This window comes from Bubalus bubalis, chromosome 11 (assembly GCF_019923935.1).
Source record: "Bubalus bubalis isolate 160015118507 breed Murrah chromosome 11, NDDB_SH_1, whole genome shotgun sequence".
Taxonomy (NCBI): domain Eukaryota; kingdom Metazoa; phylum Chordata; class Mammalia; order Artiodactyla; family Bovidae; genus Bubalus; species Bubalus bubalis.
In genome coordinates, this window is record NC_059167.1 from 87,626,797 (window position 1) to 87,642,015 (window position 15,219).

A 15,219-nucleotide genomic window follows, 5' to 3' on the forward strand; every position below is an offset into this window, starting at 1 on the left:
GAGAGGTGGGAAGTCAGCTCCCTGACTATTTAGCAGTTGGAGGTGAAAGAAGGGAGAAGGAGTAGAGAGAGGAGGAGGAGAGGGGAGGGAAAAGACAGGAAAAAAAAAAAAAAAAAAACACGCAAGAGGAGACCAGCAGAAGTTAGAAGCAGAGTTAAAGGAAGGAAAGATGGAGGCACTGTCCCTTCCTTGTGAGACCAAGGGATTCTTTCGGGGAAGGACAAGGTCTTACCCTTCAGACCTGCCTGGTCTCTGCTGCTGCTGCTGCTGCTAAGTCGCTTCAGTCGTGTCCGACTCTGTGCAACCCCATGAACTGCAGCCCACCAGGTCTCTAAGAGGAGGCTTTAGACCTGTACCTCCTCTATCAGATTGGCTCCCCCCAGGGCAGGGGCTGGGCCTTTCCCAGCAGATTGTTGGCTTCCCAAACAGGGACTGTGTTAACCAACACTGGGGGCTCCCCAAGGATAGGGGTACTTACTCCATCCACAGCCAAGACCTTCCAAGGTAGGTGATCTGCCGGGGGTTGCCAGTCACAGCCCTGGGACCAGGATATCCGCCTGCCTGACCTCTCTCCTCCCCTCTCAGGGTTCACGGCCACCTTCAACATGGACACCAAGAAGCCCCGAGTCATCCCTGGCTCCAGGGCCGCCTTCTTTGGCTACACGGTGCAGCAGCATGACATCAGCGGCCGGAAGTGGTGAGTGAGAGCTGCCACCCCTCCCCCGCCCCCCTTCACAGCCCTGCACCTCCCCCACCCAGGCCCCCCATGGGCTGAAAGCACAGGCCCTCGCATGCAAACGCCTCCCTTCCCAGGGCCTTGACTTCTTGTCCTGGCAGGTCAGGAGCTGCCTAGGATCTGCCCTGTCTTTGAAACCATGAGCATCCCCTTCATAGGCCTCCATCTTCTCATCTGAGAAATGGGAATGAACACCCTCTTTCTTCTGGTTATGGGACAGCACAGGCAGCAGGCCCCAAGAACCAGTAATCACCCCCTCTCATCCCCTCTCAGGGCCCCAGGCTCTCATCAGCGGGGGCAGCGCTTCTGGTTGTGGCTATTGGGAGAGCTGTGGAAGGTGGGGTGTCTCTGCAAGGACGGATGTGTGTGCTCAAAGCTGAAACAGAGGCCGCAGTGGGGCAAAGGGAAGCGAGAGAAGGCTAAGTGTGGGGAGAGGACCTCCCTGGGGCAGGGGCAGTCAGGAGGCAGGAAGAGTCAGCTGCCTATGTCTAATATAGCTGTTGGATTATATTGTACATGTTATATAATTTACTCATTTCAAGTGTCAGTTCAGTGATTGCTTCTGAAATTTACGAAGTTGTGTAGCATCACTTTAAATCAGCTGTAGGACATTTTCACACACACCCCATTCATTTATTTCAATATCAAACAGCAAGGTTCAACAATGTAAAAACCACAGTTACTTTTGTACCAACCCAGTAGTATCTCATGGTGGGTTTAACTGGCATTTCTCTAATGACTAACAATGTCGAGTAACTTTTTGTGAATGTATTGGCCATTTGGGTATCCTATTTTATGATGTGTCTGATTCAGTCTTTTGCCCATTTTTAAAATTGTGTTGTGTGTGTTTTTCTTAATAATTTATAAAACTTTAAAAATATGTATATTCTATATACAAATTCTTTGTCAGAGAAAAGCATTGCGAAGAACTCCCCCTGTCTGTAGCTTGCTTTTTCATTTCCTTAGTGGTGTCTTTTTATGAACAGAAGTTCTTTAATAAAGTCTAATTTATCACTCTTTTTATAGTGAGTCTTGTGTATCCCATTTAAGAAATGTTTGCTTCTCTCAAGATCATGAAGATACTTTCCTCTTTTTCCTTCCAGAAGTTTGATGTTTTTGTTTTCTCATTTAAGTCAGTGGTTCATCTCAAATAAATTTTTGTGTGAGATGTGAGATAAAGGTCAAAGGTGTTTTTTTTTTTAATTTAAAATATGGATATCCAGTTGATCTAGCACCATTTCTTAAAAGACTCTTTTCCCACTGAATTGTAGTGTCGTCTTTGTTGAAAATCAGGTGACCCCTATACGTATGGGTCTATTTCTAGCCTCTATTTTAATCTATAAAATAGAAAGCTGCCTTGGTTACTGTAGCTTCAGAGAAAGTCTTGAAGGTAGGTAATGTGAATTCTTCACATTTGTTCCTCTTTGACAAGATTGTTTTGGTTATATTAGGTCTTCTGTGTTTTCCTATGAATTTTAGAATCAGCTTGTCAATTTCCCCTCATCAAACTTGCTGACAATTTGATTGGGATTATGTTGAATTTATAGATCAATTTGTGGAGAAATGAAGTCTTACCAATACTGAATCTTCCAATCTATGAACATGTATATACCTTCACTTACTTAGTTTTTAAAATTTCTCCTCTTAATAGGGCTTTGAAATTTTCAGTGTAAAATTCTTGTGTATCTTTTATTACTTTGGTTCCTAGGTACTTGGTATTTTATGCTAATTAAAAGGGACTGTTCTTTTTTAAAATTGGAATGCTTTTTATTTCATTTTCCAATCTTTTGCTAGTATAGTAAAATACAACTGATTTTTGTGTATTTACATTATATCCAGCAATTTTACTAAACTCATTTATTTCTATCGTGTGTAGATTCTTACGTAGTTTTATGTATACAAGCAGATCATCTGAATTAATTGTAGTTTTATTTCTTCTTTTCTAATCTTCATAGCTTTTATTTCTGTTTCTTGCCTAATTGCAGTAGCTAGGATGTGCAGTTATAGGTTGAATAGAAGTTGTGATACAGAACATGTTTTTCTTATTTCCCTTGTTAAAGGGAAGACTATATTTCATAATTAAATAAGATGTTAACTATAGTTTATTCATTTGTTTGTTGTAGATATCATCAGATTAAGGAGGTTTTCTTCTATTCCTAGTTTTCTGAGGTTTATTTGTGTATGTGTGTATAAATAGTTATGGAATTTTATCAGATTTTTTTCTGCAAAGATTGAGATGTTATGTGGTTCTTCTTTATTCTGTTAATAATGTTAATTGTATCTATAGATTGATTTTTTAAATATTAAGCCCATTTTTATTCCTGGGATAAACTTTACTTGGACACCATGTATTCATGTGTGTGTGTGTGTTTGTGTGTGTGTGTAATTCTATTCATTGACATATTCTCAGGAACTTTGTTTCTATGTATATTGTATACCTCATATATTCATGAGGTACATTGTGCAGCTAAATGCACCCAATGTATTCTTTAAAAAAAATTTTTTTTACATCCAATGTATTCTTAATTACATGTTTTATTTTGTAATTCCTGAATCTCTGTTTGATTTTTTATAGACTCTAATTCTATTAAAATAATCTTTCTCCCATTTGTCCATCTTTTACTCTATTTTTTAAAGCATATTAATAACAGTTATTTTGAAAACCCTGGCTAACGCCAATATCTGGATCATCTCTGGCTCTGTTTCTAGTGACTGTTCTACCTTATGGTTACCAGTCACTTTTTCCTGATTCTTTGCCTGTTTAGTGTATATTTTTTAATTCTGTGCAGAATATTGTGACTAGTACACAGTAGAAGCTATAGATTGTGCTACCCTCCTTTAGATAATGCTACATTTTGCTCTGATAGGCAATTCAAACACTGGTGAAACCACCTAAAATTCACCGCAGCTGGGTTTGGGCCTTGGTTAGGGCAGGTATCATCTAGTTTTGCCCTTACTCCTAGGGTGCTTCCCTGATGGTTCAGACGGTAAACAGTCTGACAGCAAAGCAGGAAACCCAGGTTCAGCTTCTGGGTCAGGAAGATCCCCTGGGGAAGGGAATGGCTACCTACTCCAGAAATTTTGCCTGGAGAAATCTATGAACAGAGGGGACTGGCAGGCTACAGTCCTTGGGGTCACAAAGAGCTGGACATGACTGAGCGATTAACACTTTCTTTCACTTACTCCTAAGCGCAGTCTTTACTCCTAAGGCACAAATTTGGGGGGATCTCAACTGAAAGCCCACAGCATTCATTAAAATTTATTTTTGACTAGGCATGAAGCCCAACATCTCCCAAGTTCTGGGAAGCCTCTAAAATCTCTGCCCCACTTCTCTGATAAAATTTCCAGAGTCTCACACCATACATGCACAGCTTAGGGATCATCCAAGGACCCTGAGGGAAAATGTTAGCTGAGTTTGGGGGCCTTTTTCTCTGTGACTGTCTCCTTTCTACCTGCTCGCACCAAATCCTGGTCATTTTTTCAGTCCCCATTCCAATCCCTGTTTCTTCCACCCAGCGAGTCTGCTGTTCTCTGTCTGGACTCCTGTTCCCCATGCTGCAGCAGGAAACGTCCCCTCATCGAGAAAGCTGAGTGGATGTGGGTTTAGAGCCTGTGCTTCCCTTTATTCAAGTACTGAGCTCTGTATTGACTGCTGGCTGGTACCTGAATATAATTGTTTCATATATTTTATCTAGCTTTCGTAGTTGTTAATGGCTGGAATTCAAAGTCCTCTTTCACATTCTTTAATCAACTTAAATATCACTTTCCCTGAGATACCTTCTCTGACCATCCCTTCCCATCACTAGATTAGTTGTACCCATAGAAATATATATTTTCTTTTTATAACATTTATCAGATGGATAGTAACTGTCTACTTTATTGTCTTACAGAAATCAGGGGTATGAAGTTCAAAAGAACATACTTGGAAAGATTGAATGAATGGTTTGAACCTCTCAGCCAGCCCAGACATAAAAGGCACATCATCTATATTCTTTTTTTAACATTTATTTTTTTGAAGTATGGTTGATTTACAACATACTGTTAATTTCTACTGTACAGGAAAGTACAGCATCCATATCCTTTACATGGTATGAAGAGTTAAAGATTAATTGGAACTGGCTTTTCTAAGACAGAATTTGTTTTGACCAATATTTGTTTATTAAGCTTCTGTTAATATGTTTTACTAGACTCTGCAAAATATTGGTATGAGTAAGACTTGGTTTTACTCTCAAATAACTCACAGGCTAGTTGAAGAATTCACACTAAAATCCTTGAAACAATTAAAAAACAATGCAAGACAAAATACAGCCTGGTGTTAATTATGTTCATCTTTGTAAGACCACTTTCTCCATGAAGGCTTTCTGGATCCTTCTCCTAGCCTAAAATGCCCTTACCCTGCCCAAGTCCTCTCTCTCTGATGGCCCGAGTCCCTTTCTACCTTGTGTTGGAGTCACTTAGGCCCATGGCTCCCCTCACTTATCGAATGCTAGTCTCATCTTCCTGTGCCTGTGAGCAGCCAGCCAGATATCTTGCTCACAGCAGAAATTCAGCCAGAGATTGCAAAGAGAAATCTCTGTGGCTGAAATCTTTGGGAGGGCTTCATAAAAGAGGAACACTGAATGAGGTCTTGGAAGTGGGGCTCAGATGAGCAGAATGGCACGACAGAATTGACACGCGGTCGCTCTTGCTGGTTTGAGTGCAGCCGGAAGCACCCTGGGAGAGAGCTGCACTGCAGCCACTGGCCCCGAGCGTGCTTTCTGCCACAACTGAACTGAGAGATACAGAGAGGCCTTGGAGACCCAGGGAGCTGCACCTCCTGCAGAACAGACAGGAGCACACAGACCCTTTCAGGAGTCCCTGTTCTCACTTGCATGGACCCCACTTCATATCCTACTTGGGTGCTTCCCCTCTCTTTCTCCCCTGACCCCCATTTTTCTCACCCTGTAGGCAGCATTCCAAGAGTTTTATCCAGATGTAAGGCCCTGTTAATAATGGGAAAAGAGAGGTCAATGTTGGTGTCATTTGTGGGACACTGGCTGGCAGATATGCACAGGGACGACTTCAGTGGTGCCTGTTGTTTGACGTTCATGCCAGGAGGCACCTCAAAGGAAGGACAGAAGCAGGGGTCTGAAGGCCAAAGATTGCCACTTGGACGGAGACCTTGGGAGAAGCTCTCTTAGCCTCCTCCTCTCAGCAAACACCTCTGTTTACTCTCACACAAAGTACATATGAAAGAACCTATCTCAGGGTGCTGCTGCTGCTGCTGCTAAGTCACTTCAGTTGTGTCCGACTCTGTGCGACCCCATAGATGGCAGCCTATCAGGCTCCCCCGTCCCTGGGATTCCCCAGGCAAGAACACTGGAGTGGGTTGCCATTGCCTTCTCCCTCAGGGTGCTAGGAAAGATCAAAAAATACCAACCAAAGAATGCATTTTGTGATCAGCAAAGCAGGAAGTGGAGGATGGGGTTGCTTGCACCCAGAAAACAGCCAGATCTAAAATCAGGCCCCTGGTAACTTGGTCAAGAGACTCTCTCTGACCCAGGCTCTTCTGTCTCCCGGGTGTGGACCCAGCTTCTGGCCCTTAAGGTGGAGCTGGCAGACCTCAGTCTGCATCTCCTGAGCCTGCAGTGGGGCCAGAGAATCTGTGTTTTAAAGAACTCCCTGGGAGACTGAAGATCACCATCTCCACTGAGCACAGGGAGATGCCGCTGGGAAATGACATCACCCTCCAGCCCCTGCCCAGAAATCCAGGTCCCACACTACCAGCCCCAGAGATGGACTCACTAGTTGCCTCTGACCACAGGTACCAATGAGGTCTGGCTGCATGTATCAGGCTGTGAGCCTCCTTGAATGTCAAGGGCACCAGACCCTGATGTAAATGTTAAGAAGACAAAGGGACAGATCTAGTGGGGCTGCCACTTTACCCTCTTAACCTTTCATTTCCTGCCCCTACATTCCCATCGCAAACCCAAACTTGGCAGAACTAACTGTAAACCAGTGCCTCACACATCTTGAACAGTTTTCCACATGCCTCGGTTTTAGCAACAATAACAACACTCACAGGCACACAAAAAGAAAAAGAGAAAACAAATTCCTCTCGGGCTGAGTATTCTCTGCCCCTGCTCTTTAAGCCCTTGTGTATTTTCAGAGAAATTTAATCCACATGACTCTAATATATGTACATTGAAATCATTAAGCCGGTTGGTTTTCAAGACCATTTGATGTCCCAGAAACTCCGGTGTGGGGTTTGCAGAGGGCCTCTCCGAGCCTTTGGTCCACTGGAGCAGGAAGCCTCCTGGTGCTGAGAATAAACAGAGCTGGGCCCCATGGATTTCCAGTTTGTCACTGAAGCTTTTAACCCGAAGAGCAAAGTCTCAGCTCTCAGTGAGGGAGCGTATTTCACCTCCTCCCCTTGAGGGCATTAGGAAGCAGGAACCTGATAGCCTAGTAGGTTCTAAAAGGGGACCCCTTTTGAACTCAGTGGGCTTTAAAAACACGAGGGCATGTGAGTTCCCTGGGCTACAGGTTCAGGGACATGAGCAGCTTGTAAGAGAAATGGGCTTGTTCCCATTTTACAGATGAGGCAACTGAGACTGCGAGAGAGATAGCACAATAAATGTCTGAGTTATATCTGAAACCTAGATCTCGTCAGGCCCAAAGCAGCACAGAGCAGCAGCAGCCCCAGCCCAGATACTGACAGGGAAGCTACAATCATCCATAGCGGTGTCCTTTCCAACCAGCTACACTGCTGGCCCCTTAAGAGCCAAGACTGTGATGTCCCAAGACCCAGAACTGGCAGATTCACATAAAAATGCTGAGCCCAGTCAGAAAGAGAGGCTGTATGGTTGCAGAATGCCAATCCTGGATGATAAATCCCAAGAGAGGACACACACAGAAAGGATCCCAGGAGTCCATGGGAGGGAGAGTGAATGTCTAATTCAGCAGGACCAGGTGGGGGAGGGGATCAGGAGAGGGTTGTGGAGGAGGGTCCTTCCAGATGGGTAGGATTTCTGTGTATAGAATAGACAGGGATGAGCAGAGTATAACAGATGGAGGGAACCATGGGGGTAAGAGGACAGGGGTGAAAAAGAAGAGGTCATGTTTAGAGAAAGGACACTGCTCCTCGTGGCTGGAGGAGGAAGTGTGGACAGCAGAGCAGTAGAGCAGAGGCTGGGAGAGCGAGGAGAGTACCACAGGGGTGCTTCGTTTTCTTCCATTTTTTTAAATTGCTTTACAATGTTGGGTTAGCCTCTGCTTTACGGCAACGTGAATCAGATATACACCTGTGTATATCCCCTCTTTCTTGAGCCTCCCTCCTACCTCCCCCTATGTCTCCCCTCTAGGTCGTCACAGAGCACAGAGTTGAGCTCCCTGTGCTGTATAGCAGCTTCCCACTAGCTATTTCACACATGGCAGTCAGTATATGTCAGGGCTGCTTTCCCAATTTGCCCCACCCTCCTCTTCCTCCCCGTTCTCTTCCTGTGTCTACATGTCCGTTCTCTACGTCTGCATCTCTATTCCTGCCCAGCAGATAGGTTCATCAGTACCATTTTTCTAGGTTCCCCATACATGCATTTTGTTGTTCTTCAGTCATGTTCAACTCTTTGCGACCCCATGAAATGCAGCACGCCAGGCTTCCTTATCCTTCACTATCTCCTGGAGTTTGCTCAGACTCAAGTGCATTGAGCGGGTGATGCCATCCAACCATCTCATCCCCTGTCACCCCTCTCCTCCTCAATCCATCAGTCTTTCCCAGTATCAGGGTCCTTTCCAATGAGTCAGCTCTTCGAGTCAGGTGGCCAAAGTACTGGAGCTTTAGCTTCAGCATCAGTCCTTCCGATAAATATTCAGGATTGATTTCCTTTAGGATTGACTGGTAGAGGGGAAAGAGAGAAGGAAGCCAGACACACTGAGTCCTGTAGAATGACACTGCAGCCTTGGATATCTCACCGTCACTCAGGTCTCCAGCAGACCCTAGTTCTCAGAGGCAGAGGTGGGTTGGGAAGGACAGGGTGACTGGGAGCAGGCCCAGGAGGTGCAGGTGGCCACTCAGTGAACATGGGGGTGGGGCTTGACCTTCAGGACTGCTCCCCTGGCTAGAAAAGTCTTAGAAAATATTTAGCCGCAATCCCTCATTGGGCTTCCCTGGTGGCTCAGAAAGTAAAGAATCCGCCTGCAATGCAGAAGTCCTGGGTTCAATCCCTGGGTTGGGAAGATCCCCTGGAGAAGGAAATAGCAACCCACTCCAGTATTCTTGCCTGGAAATTCCCATGGACAGAGGAGCCTGGCAGGCTACAGTCCATGGAGTTGCAAAGAGTCGGACACGACTGAGCGACTGAGCACAGCACAATCCCTTATTTTATAAGCAAGGAAATAGGCCCAGAGATAGAAAGGCCTCCACCAAGGTCACCCTTGGAACTCAGCTCTCCCAACACCCAGTCCACATTGCTTCTACTCCCTGTTGTAGTTCCACCTGGTGTGCAGGTGAAAAGTGCCAAAGTGGCAGTGGACCCACCATCTTTATCCCCTGTCTCAAGCTCATGGGCGTGCATGTTAAGTCACTTCAGTCGTGTCCAACTCTGTGAGACCCCGTGGACTGCAGCCCGCCAGGCTCCTCTGTCCATGAGATTCTCCAGGCAAGAATACTTGAGTGGGTTGCCATGCCCTCCTCCCAGGGATCTTCCCAAGCCTGGGATCGAAACTTCATCTCTTATGTCTCCTGCGTTGGCAGGCAGATTCTTTACCACTAGCGCCTGGAAAGCCCCAGGTAACAGCTACATAAACCAAATTCTAATACGGGTAGGGCATTAATTCTTCTACCAAGCTGTATGGACTGACCTTCCCAGATAACACGTTTGCGTTTTCACTAAGATCTTTCATGTCTCAAACCCATGGAATTCGGGCTTGACTGTAAAGGAAATCCATGAGGAATAAATCCACAAATGTTGGGCAACAAGGTTTGGGGCAGAATGGATACATGTATATGTATAACTGAATCCCTTTGCTGGTCACTTGCAACTACCACTGCATTGTTAATCAGCTATACCCCAATACAGAATAAAAAGTTTAAAGTTAAAAAAAAAATTGACCGGCAAGCCTAGGCCTGACGGGGATGCCCTTGTATCATTCCCTCCTCTTCAACCCCCAGATTTCCCAGCCTCTCATCTGTGGCCCTTTTCCGCAGGGTTCATAGCAACATCCCAAAAGGGGCTGAGATCTTCTGCCTCCGCGGGTATGTGAATGCACATTAGGGTGTCCCCTGCTGTTTAGCACTAAGTTGTGTCCAACTCTTTTGAGACTCCATAGACTGTAGCCGGCCAGGCTCCTCCGTCCATGCGATTTCCCAAGTAAGAATACTGGAGTGAGTTGCCATTTCCTTCTCCAAGGGATCTTCCTGACCTAGGGATTGAGCCCGAGTCTCCTGAACTGGCAGGCGGATCCTTTACCACTGAGCCACCTGGGAAGCCCAAGGCGGCGCCTAACTGCAAGAAAAGTCTAGGCTTCAGAACGACCCAAACCTGGGCTCATCCACTTTTCAATCTGTGGGAACTTGAGGATGTTACATCCACCTACTGGACACAGTTTCTTCATCTGTAAAATGGACACGATGCTGCACACCCCTAAGATTTCTTTGAGGAAAACATAGGAGATGGTGTGTGACATGTCTGCCATGGGCAGATGCTGGATAAGTTAGTTCCCTTTGCTAGCCTATTTCCCAAGAAAGAATATGGTGTCCAGAAGAGATTTCCAGGAAAAGGGCCCCCGAGGCTGCTTTTGGTGCAGAATGATAGATTTTATCCAAGTCGTCCCTCCTCCCTGACAAGGCCAATTGTCAGCCTGGGGCAGCCTCAGCTGTTGTTGCTGTGGAAATCGCACTAAGGAACATCCTAAGCTCTTTTCCTGGCTCAGGCCCCCAGAGCGGGTTCCCAACACCGCAGCGCATACATGGCCTCTGCTATTTTCTCTTGGAACAAATAAAACCAGGCACCGTGACTCATGCTGGTTAACAATAAATCACTACAGAAGCAAAGCCCAGGATACGATGAAACTACCTAACACACGAGAGAGAGGAGAGAGAGAGAGAGAGAAACTGTAGTCATTGGGGACATGTTGGCCAGGGGCCCAGGGCCAAGCCACCCAGCAGACCCTGGCAGTTGGGCGGCACATGGGCAAGCAGCGAGTGAGCCACAGAGGGCTGGACAGTCATACAGACGTTTATCCTCACGGAGCTGTGGGCTCCTTCAAGTGCTCAGAAATACAAAGCAGCATTGAGAGCGGCCAAGGGAAGCCTGTCAGCCCCGGAACGCAGCGAGCCTGTAAGATGCAGCCTGCAAGTGGTCCTGCATCTCCAGATTTTTCTCTTCTATGTTAGCTTCCTCTCTAACTCTCTCTTAAAAAAAAAAAATTACCAAAACAACACAGGAAAGTTACATACTTGAAGAGTATGTCAGCAAGAGCCTAGGTCACCTCTGACACACTCACAACCTGGTCAGCCAGAGACAGAGCCAAGGCCGGTCCTCAGGGCCATGGAATGACCACAGTGCTGATCCTGGCGAGGCAGGGAGCCAACTTCTATGTGCTCTGGGGGTAAGAGGCACAATCTCAATAGTGGAAACATTGAAAGGAAAGTCTCCTGGTTTCTAACCTCTAAGAAAGAAAATAAATCTAATTTGGGCAGTTCAAGGAAGCCAGAGGGATTTGCCAGCTCAGCATCTTTTCCAGCCTCCACCCCCACCCCGGCCCCCACCAGCAGCCTGTGGGCTCCGGCACCTCCCTCCCTTCTCTGACGCCAGTGCTGTCCGTTTTGTGATTCTAAAGTCCTTCCTAATACCAGCACAGGAAAGGAAAAGCGTGCCCCTCACTTGAGCTGAAGAGACACTAATGTTGAGATTCACTCCATCTTGAGAATGGCTTTCTATAATTTCATAAGCTTGAATTTTCGTGACTGGTATTCCATCACTCCATGGCGCTGTGTCTGCACTCACCATAGCCGACGCCAGGGGGAGCAAGGCCTCCTCGCCAAGCGTTTGTTTCCCTTGGATGTCACCAAGGCCCGCATCTGCTTCCATTTGGCTAAGCTATAAAATGTGAGACACTAAATTCCTTACTGAAAACCACAAAGTGGAATAAACATGACTTAAAGTTATATGCAATTAGAAAAACAAATCAACATGCTCTGTGTGCTTTTCCCTCACTAATCTTACCTGTGATCCGTCACTAACCTAACCCTTGTTTTCTCCAGGCGTGGATAGAATACCTTCTTCTAACTTCCCCTGACTGTTTCACGAAGAATCAAGGGCTCTTCAGGATTTCAGCCTCTTGCAGGTGTTTATTCTTTTCTTTCAACAGCTTCCTGTCTACATAGCAGCAACACTCAGACTCACAGCCAATGGCAAAAGCTTCTTATTGATATAAGACCATCTTGACAAGGTTCCTGTCATTCTCTGCGGCATTCATAAATCCACCCCACTTTCTCTCTCGAAGTATTTCTTCCTAGTTTAGCTGTGAGGAATCATCCTGAGCCAATAATGCAGAGAGACAAAGAGAAAGAGAATGTATTGGGTTGGCCAGAAAGTTTTGTTTGGGTTTTTCCCCACTTGGACAAATCCACATCAACTTCTTGACCAACCCAATATAAAAAGCCAGTTAAGAGAAATGGAAAATGAAATGGAGTATAGGGAAGAAGAGAGAAGATGGGATGGAGAGTGAGGAGCTAAGAGAGTAAGGAGAGAAAAGGGGGCTACAAGCCCCCAAGGGTAGGGCTTGCCTTTTATTTGTCTTTGCATCTCTGGTGCTTGGCACAGGCCAACAGGAGGAGAAGAGAGTGGTTCTAGAACTGGTTCCTAAATCTCAGGGAAGCCCAAAGCTGAATGTTCTTGTTATAAAGAATCTGGGGGAAATGGCCACCCCCATGGGAGAGGTTGGCATTTTCTGTCTTTTTCTTTCCCCTGCAAACCTTGGAGGGGCCCAGCAGAAGTGAAGTCAGGCAGAGGGCAGTGGGTAGTGGGTAGCAGAGGGCAGCTTGCCCTTGCCCCCAGCCGCCTTCCCACTCCCCAGAATGGCTTTCCTGCAACAGCAGCCCCCCTCTAAGCTGTCCCCTGCCTCTCCCCAACAGCTGAGCCAAGGATTTTGTAACCCAAGGAGAATGACGTTTCCAAAAATGTCAAGACAGGGTTTTGCCTTCCAGTGGCTTAAGTGAGTCCACGGCCTTTGTTCCTTCACGGCTTCTCAAAATAAGAGGAATACTGTTGGAGCAGCCATTACTCACAGCCCGGAAGGAGGAGGAGGGAACACAATCTGAGCTTTAACCAGATGGAAGAAAGCACTTCGAAGGATTTTGCAGAGCCAGTGATTCCTCCAGGCAGCCGGGAGCTCCCTAATGGAGCACAGGCTGGCTTCTGTGTCCTCTGCTCTCTGACACCCCATCCATCCCCCAGAGATGGGGAGAGGACCAGGTGGTAGAGAGGCCGAGGAGCTGCCCCTTAGCCAGCTGGGTGACCTGGGTGAGCGACCTAGCTTCTCTGGGCTGCAGTTTCCATGGCTTCAACATGGGGCTGCTTCTCTCTTTCACAGGGCTATGGCGAAGATTAACCAAATTAATGTCAGAGGAAGTGCCTAGCACAATTTCCGAGACAACCCTCCCCACAAACATTCGTTCTTGGGTGAATTCATTTATTTACTTGTTCATATAAAGTGTTTTGAAAGTAGATGAATACATGACCCAGTTTTGCCAAGTGTTTCCCACTGGGGCACGCCGTCCCCAATTCCATTATTTCAAAGCCTGATAATCACCTGACAATATAATCTAGGGATTCCCAAGGCTGGCAGAACAGAACTGCCTGTGAAAGTTTAAAAAAGAATACAGATTCCTCAACCCAACCTAAGACTTAACAAAAGTCAGACTATCTAGAGGTAGGAATCCCCAGGCGAGGCTAATGCCCAAACAGGTTCTAAACCACTGAATCCTTTTTTAAGAGTCTGTGAGTTCTCATGGATTCTGAGGCTAGGTCCTTCCCAGGCTTATGCGGAGAGTGACCCTCACTGCCTGAACCCAGTAGCGGGAATACAGAGACCAGAAAGCAGGTGGGGGTTACCTGATGCAAGGGATGAGGCAGTGCTCCCAAACATGTGGGCATCGATCTGTCTACGCTTCATGCCGCTTTAGATAGAGTTCTCTGGGCGTGTGAAGGGAGACGAGAGCAGACTCGGAATGTCAGGGAGGTGTGGGTGGGTGGTGAGAAAGATGAGGGATGAAAGATGCGAGCCCGGGTTGAGGATGACTTCACCACCAGCTCTGTGAAGACGGGAACTTGTCTGACCCTCTGGGCCCTTCCCAGGCCCAGCCTTCACCACGGAAAGCACGTTAGATAACGCTTTGATCATCAGGACCCAGCTGTCAGTTCTCTCTGAAGGGAGCCCTGGCCCCTTCTTCACCTGAGTGACTTCTCTCTGCCTGCAAGCCTCCATCCAAGAGTTGCCTGCTCCAGGAAGCCTTTCCAGATAGCCGAGCAAAGGCGCCTGCACTGGGCCTCACTCACCTGCCCCCCCACACAGTGCTGTCCTCCACCCCGAGGTCATCAGCTTTGGTCTCTCAGCCCCACCAGGCGAAGGGTATGAACTCTGCCTCAATCCGCAGTGTCTGGCACACAGCCAGTTCTCAACTATTTCTTCGGACTGAACTTGTCCAAGCCTCTCCTTTTACAGATGAGGAAACTGAGGCCCTAAAGGAGCAGGTGGATCACCCTGGGTCACGTAGCCCATCTGGGAATAGATCAGAGCTCTCCCTAGACAGGTCAACAGGCCTGTGACCAAAAAATAGTATCTGTCCTTTTGCCTCCGGGCCCTCTCCTCTTTTCTACCTCAGCTGAGTCCATGTGACTAGTGGAAAGAGCTGTGGACACAATCAGAATATTGTGTCCCAGTTATGTCTGGACATTCTCTGGGCCTTGCCTCCTTCTCCAGTCCTACGGGACCACCTCTGCTTGTCCAGCTGTCTCCCCTAGCCATGGGCAGGATGAGATGAGGTGTTCGATGTGTACATTGGTCACATAGAAAGTATCACCGTCCTAATTATGAGCTAAAGGACGCATGCCACCCCCCAATTCCAAGGCCTCTTTCCTTGCTACCGTCAAGTACAACCGAGGAACCATCAGACCAGCACATACCAAGAAATTAAATGTGTACATTCCACTGAGAAACATCTGCCCTTGCTATCACTGTGTTTATATTTCCTTTTCAGAGGAAAGAGTTGTGATAAACCTGGGTGATGGGGGAGATGGAAAAGACTCAGCATGCCTTGGAAAATCAAGCAAGGGTTTATCAGACATTTTGAAAAGAGAAAGGGGGATTTTTACACTGTGGCTGCAGCCTTTCTTGCGGGGGATGGGGGGCAACATCAGACCACAGCCACTTTCCTGGGGAGCTGGGCCAAGGGCATCCCAACACTGGTGGTCCATCTGCAGATGGTACCCAGAAGAGCTCAA

General features: G+C 46.8%; 1 protein-coding gene across 1 annotated transcript in view; it reads left to right on the forward strand.

Annotated features, from left to right (window-relative positions):
* Positions 1-15,219, forward strand: part of ITGA11 (integrin subunit alpha 11) — a 132,325-nt gene that overhangs the window by 37,897 nt on the left and 79,209 nt on the right. The window contains exon 2 of the mRNA XM_025296261.3: positions 586-697. Within this exon, the coding sequence (XP_025152046.2) occupies positions 586-697 (112 nt within the window). The remainder of the gene's footprint in view (positions 1-585; positions 698-15,219) is intronic.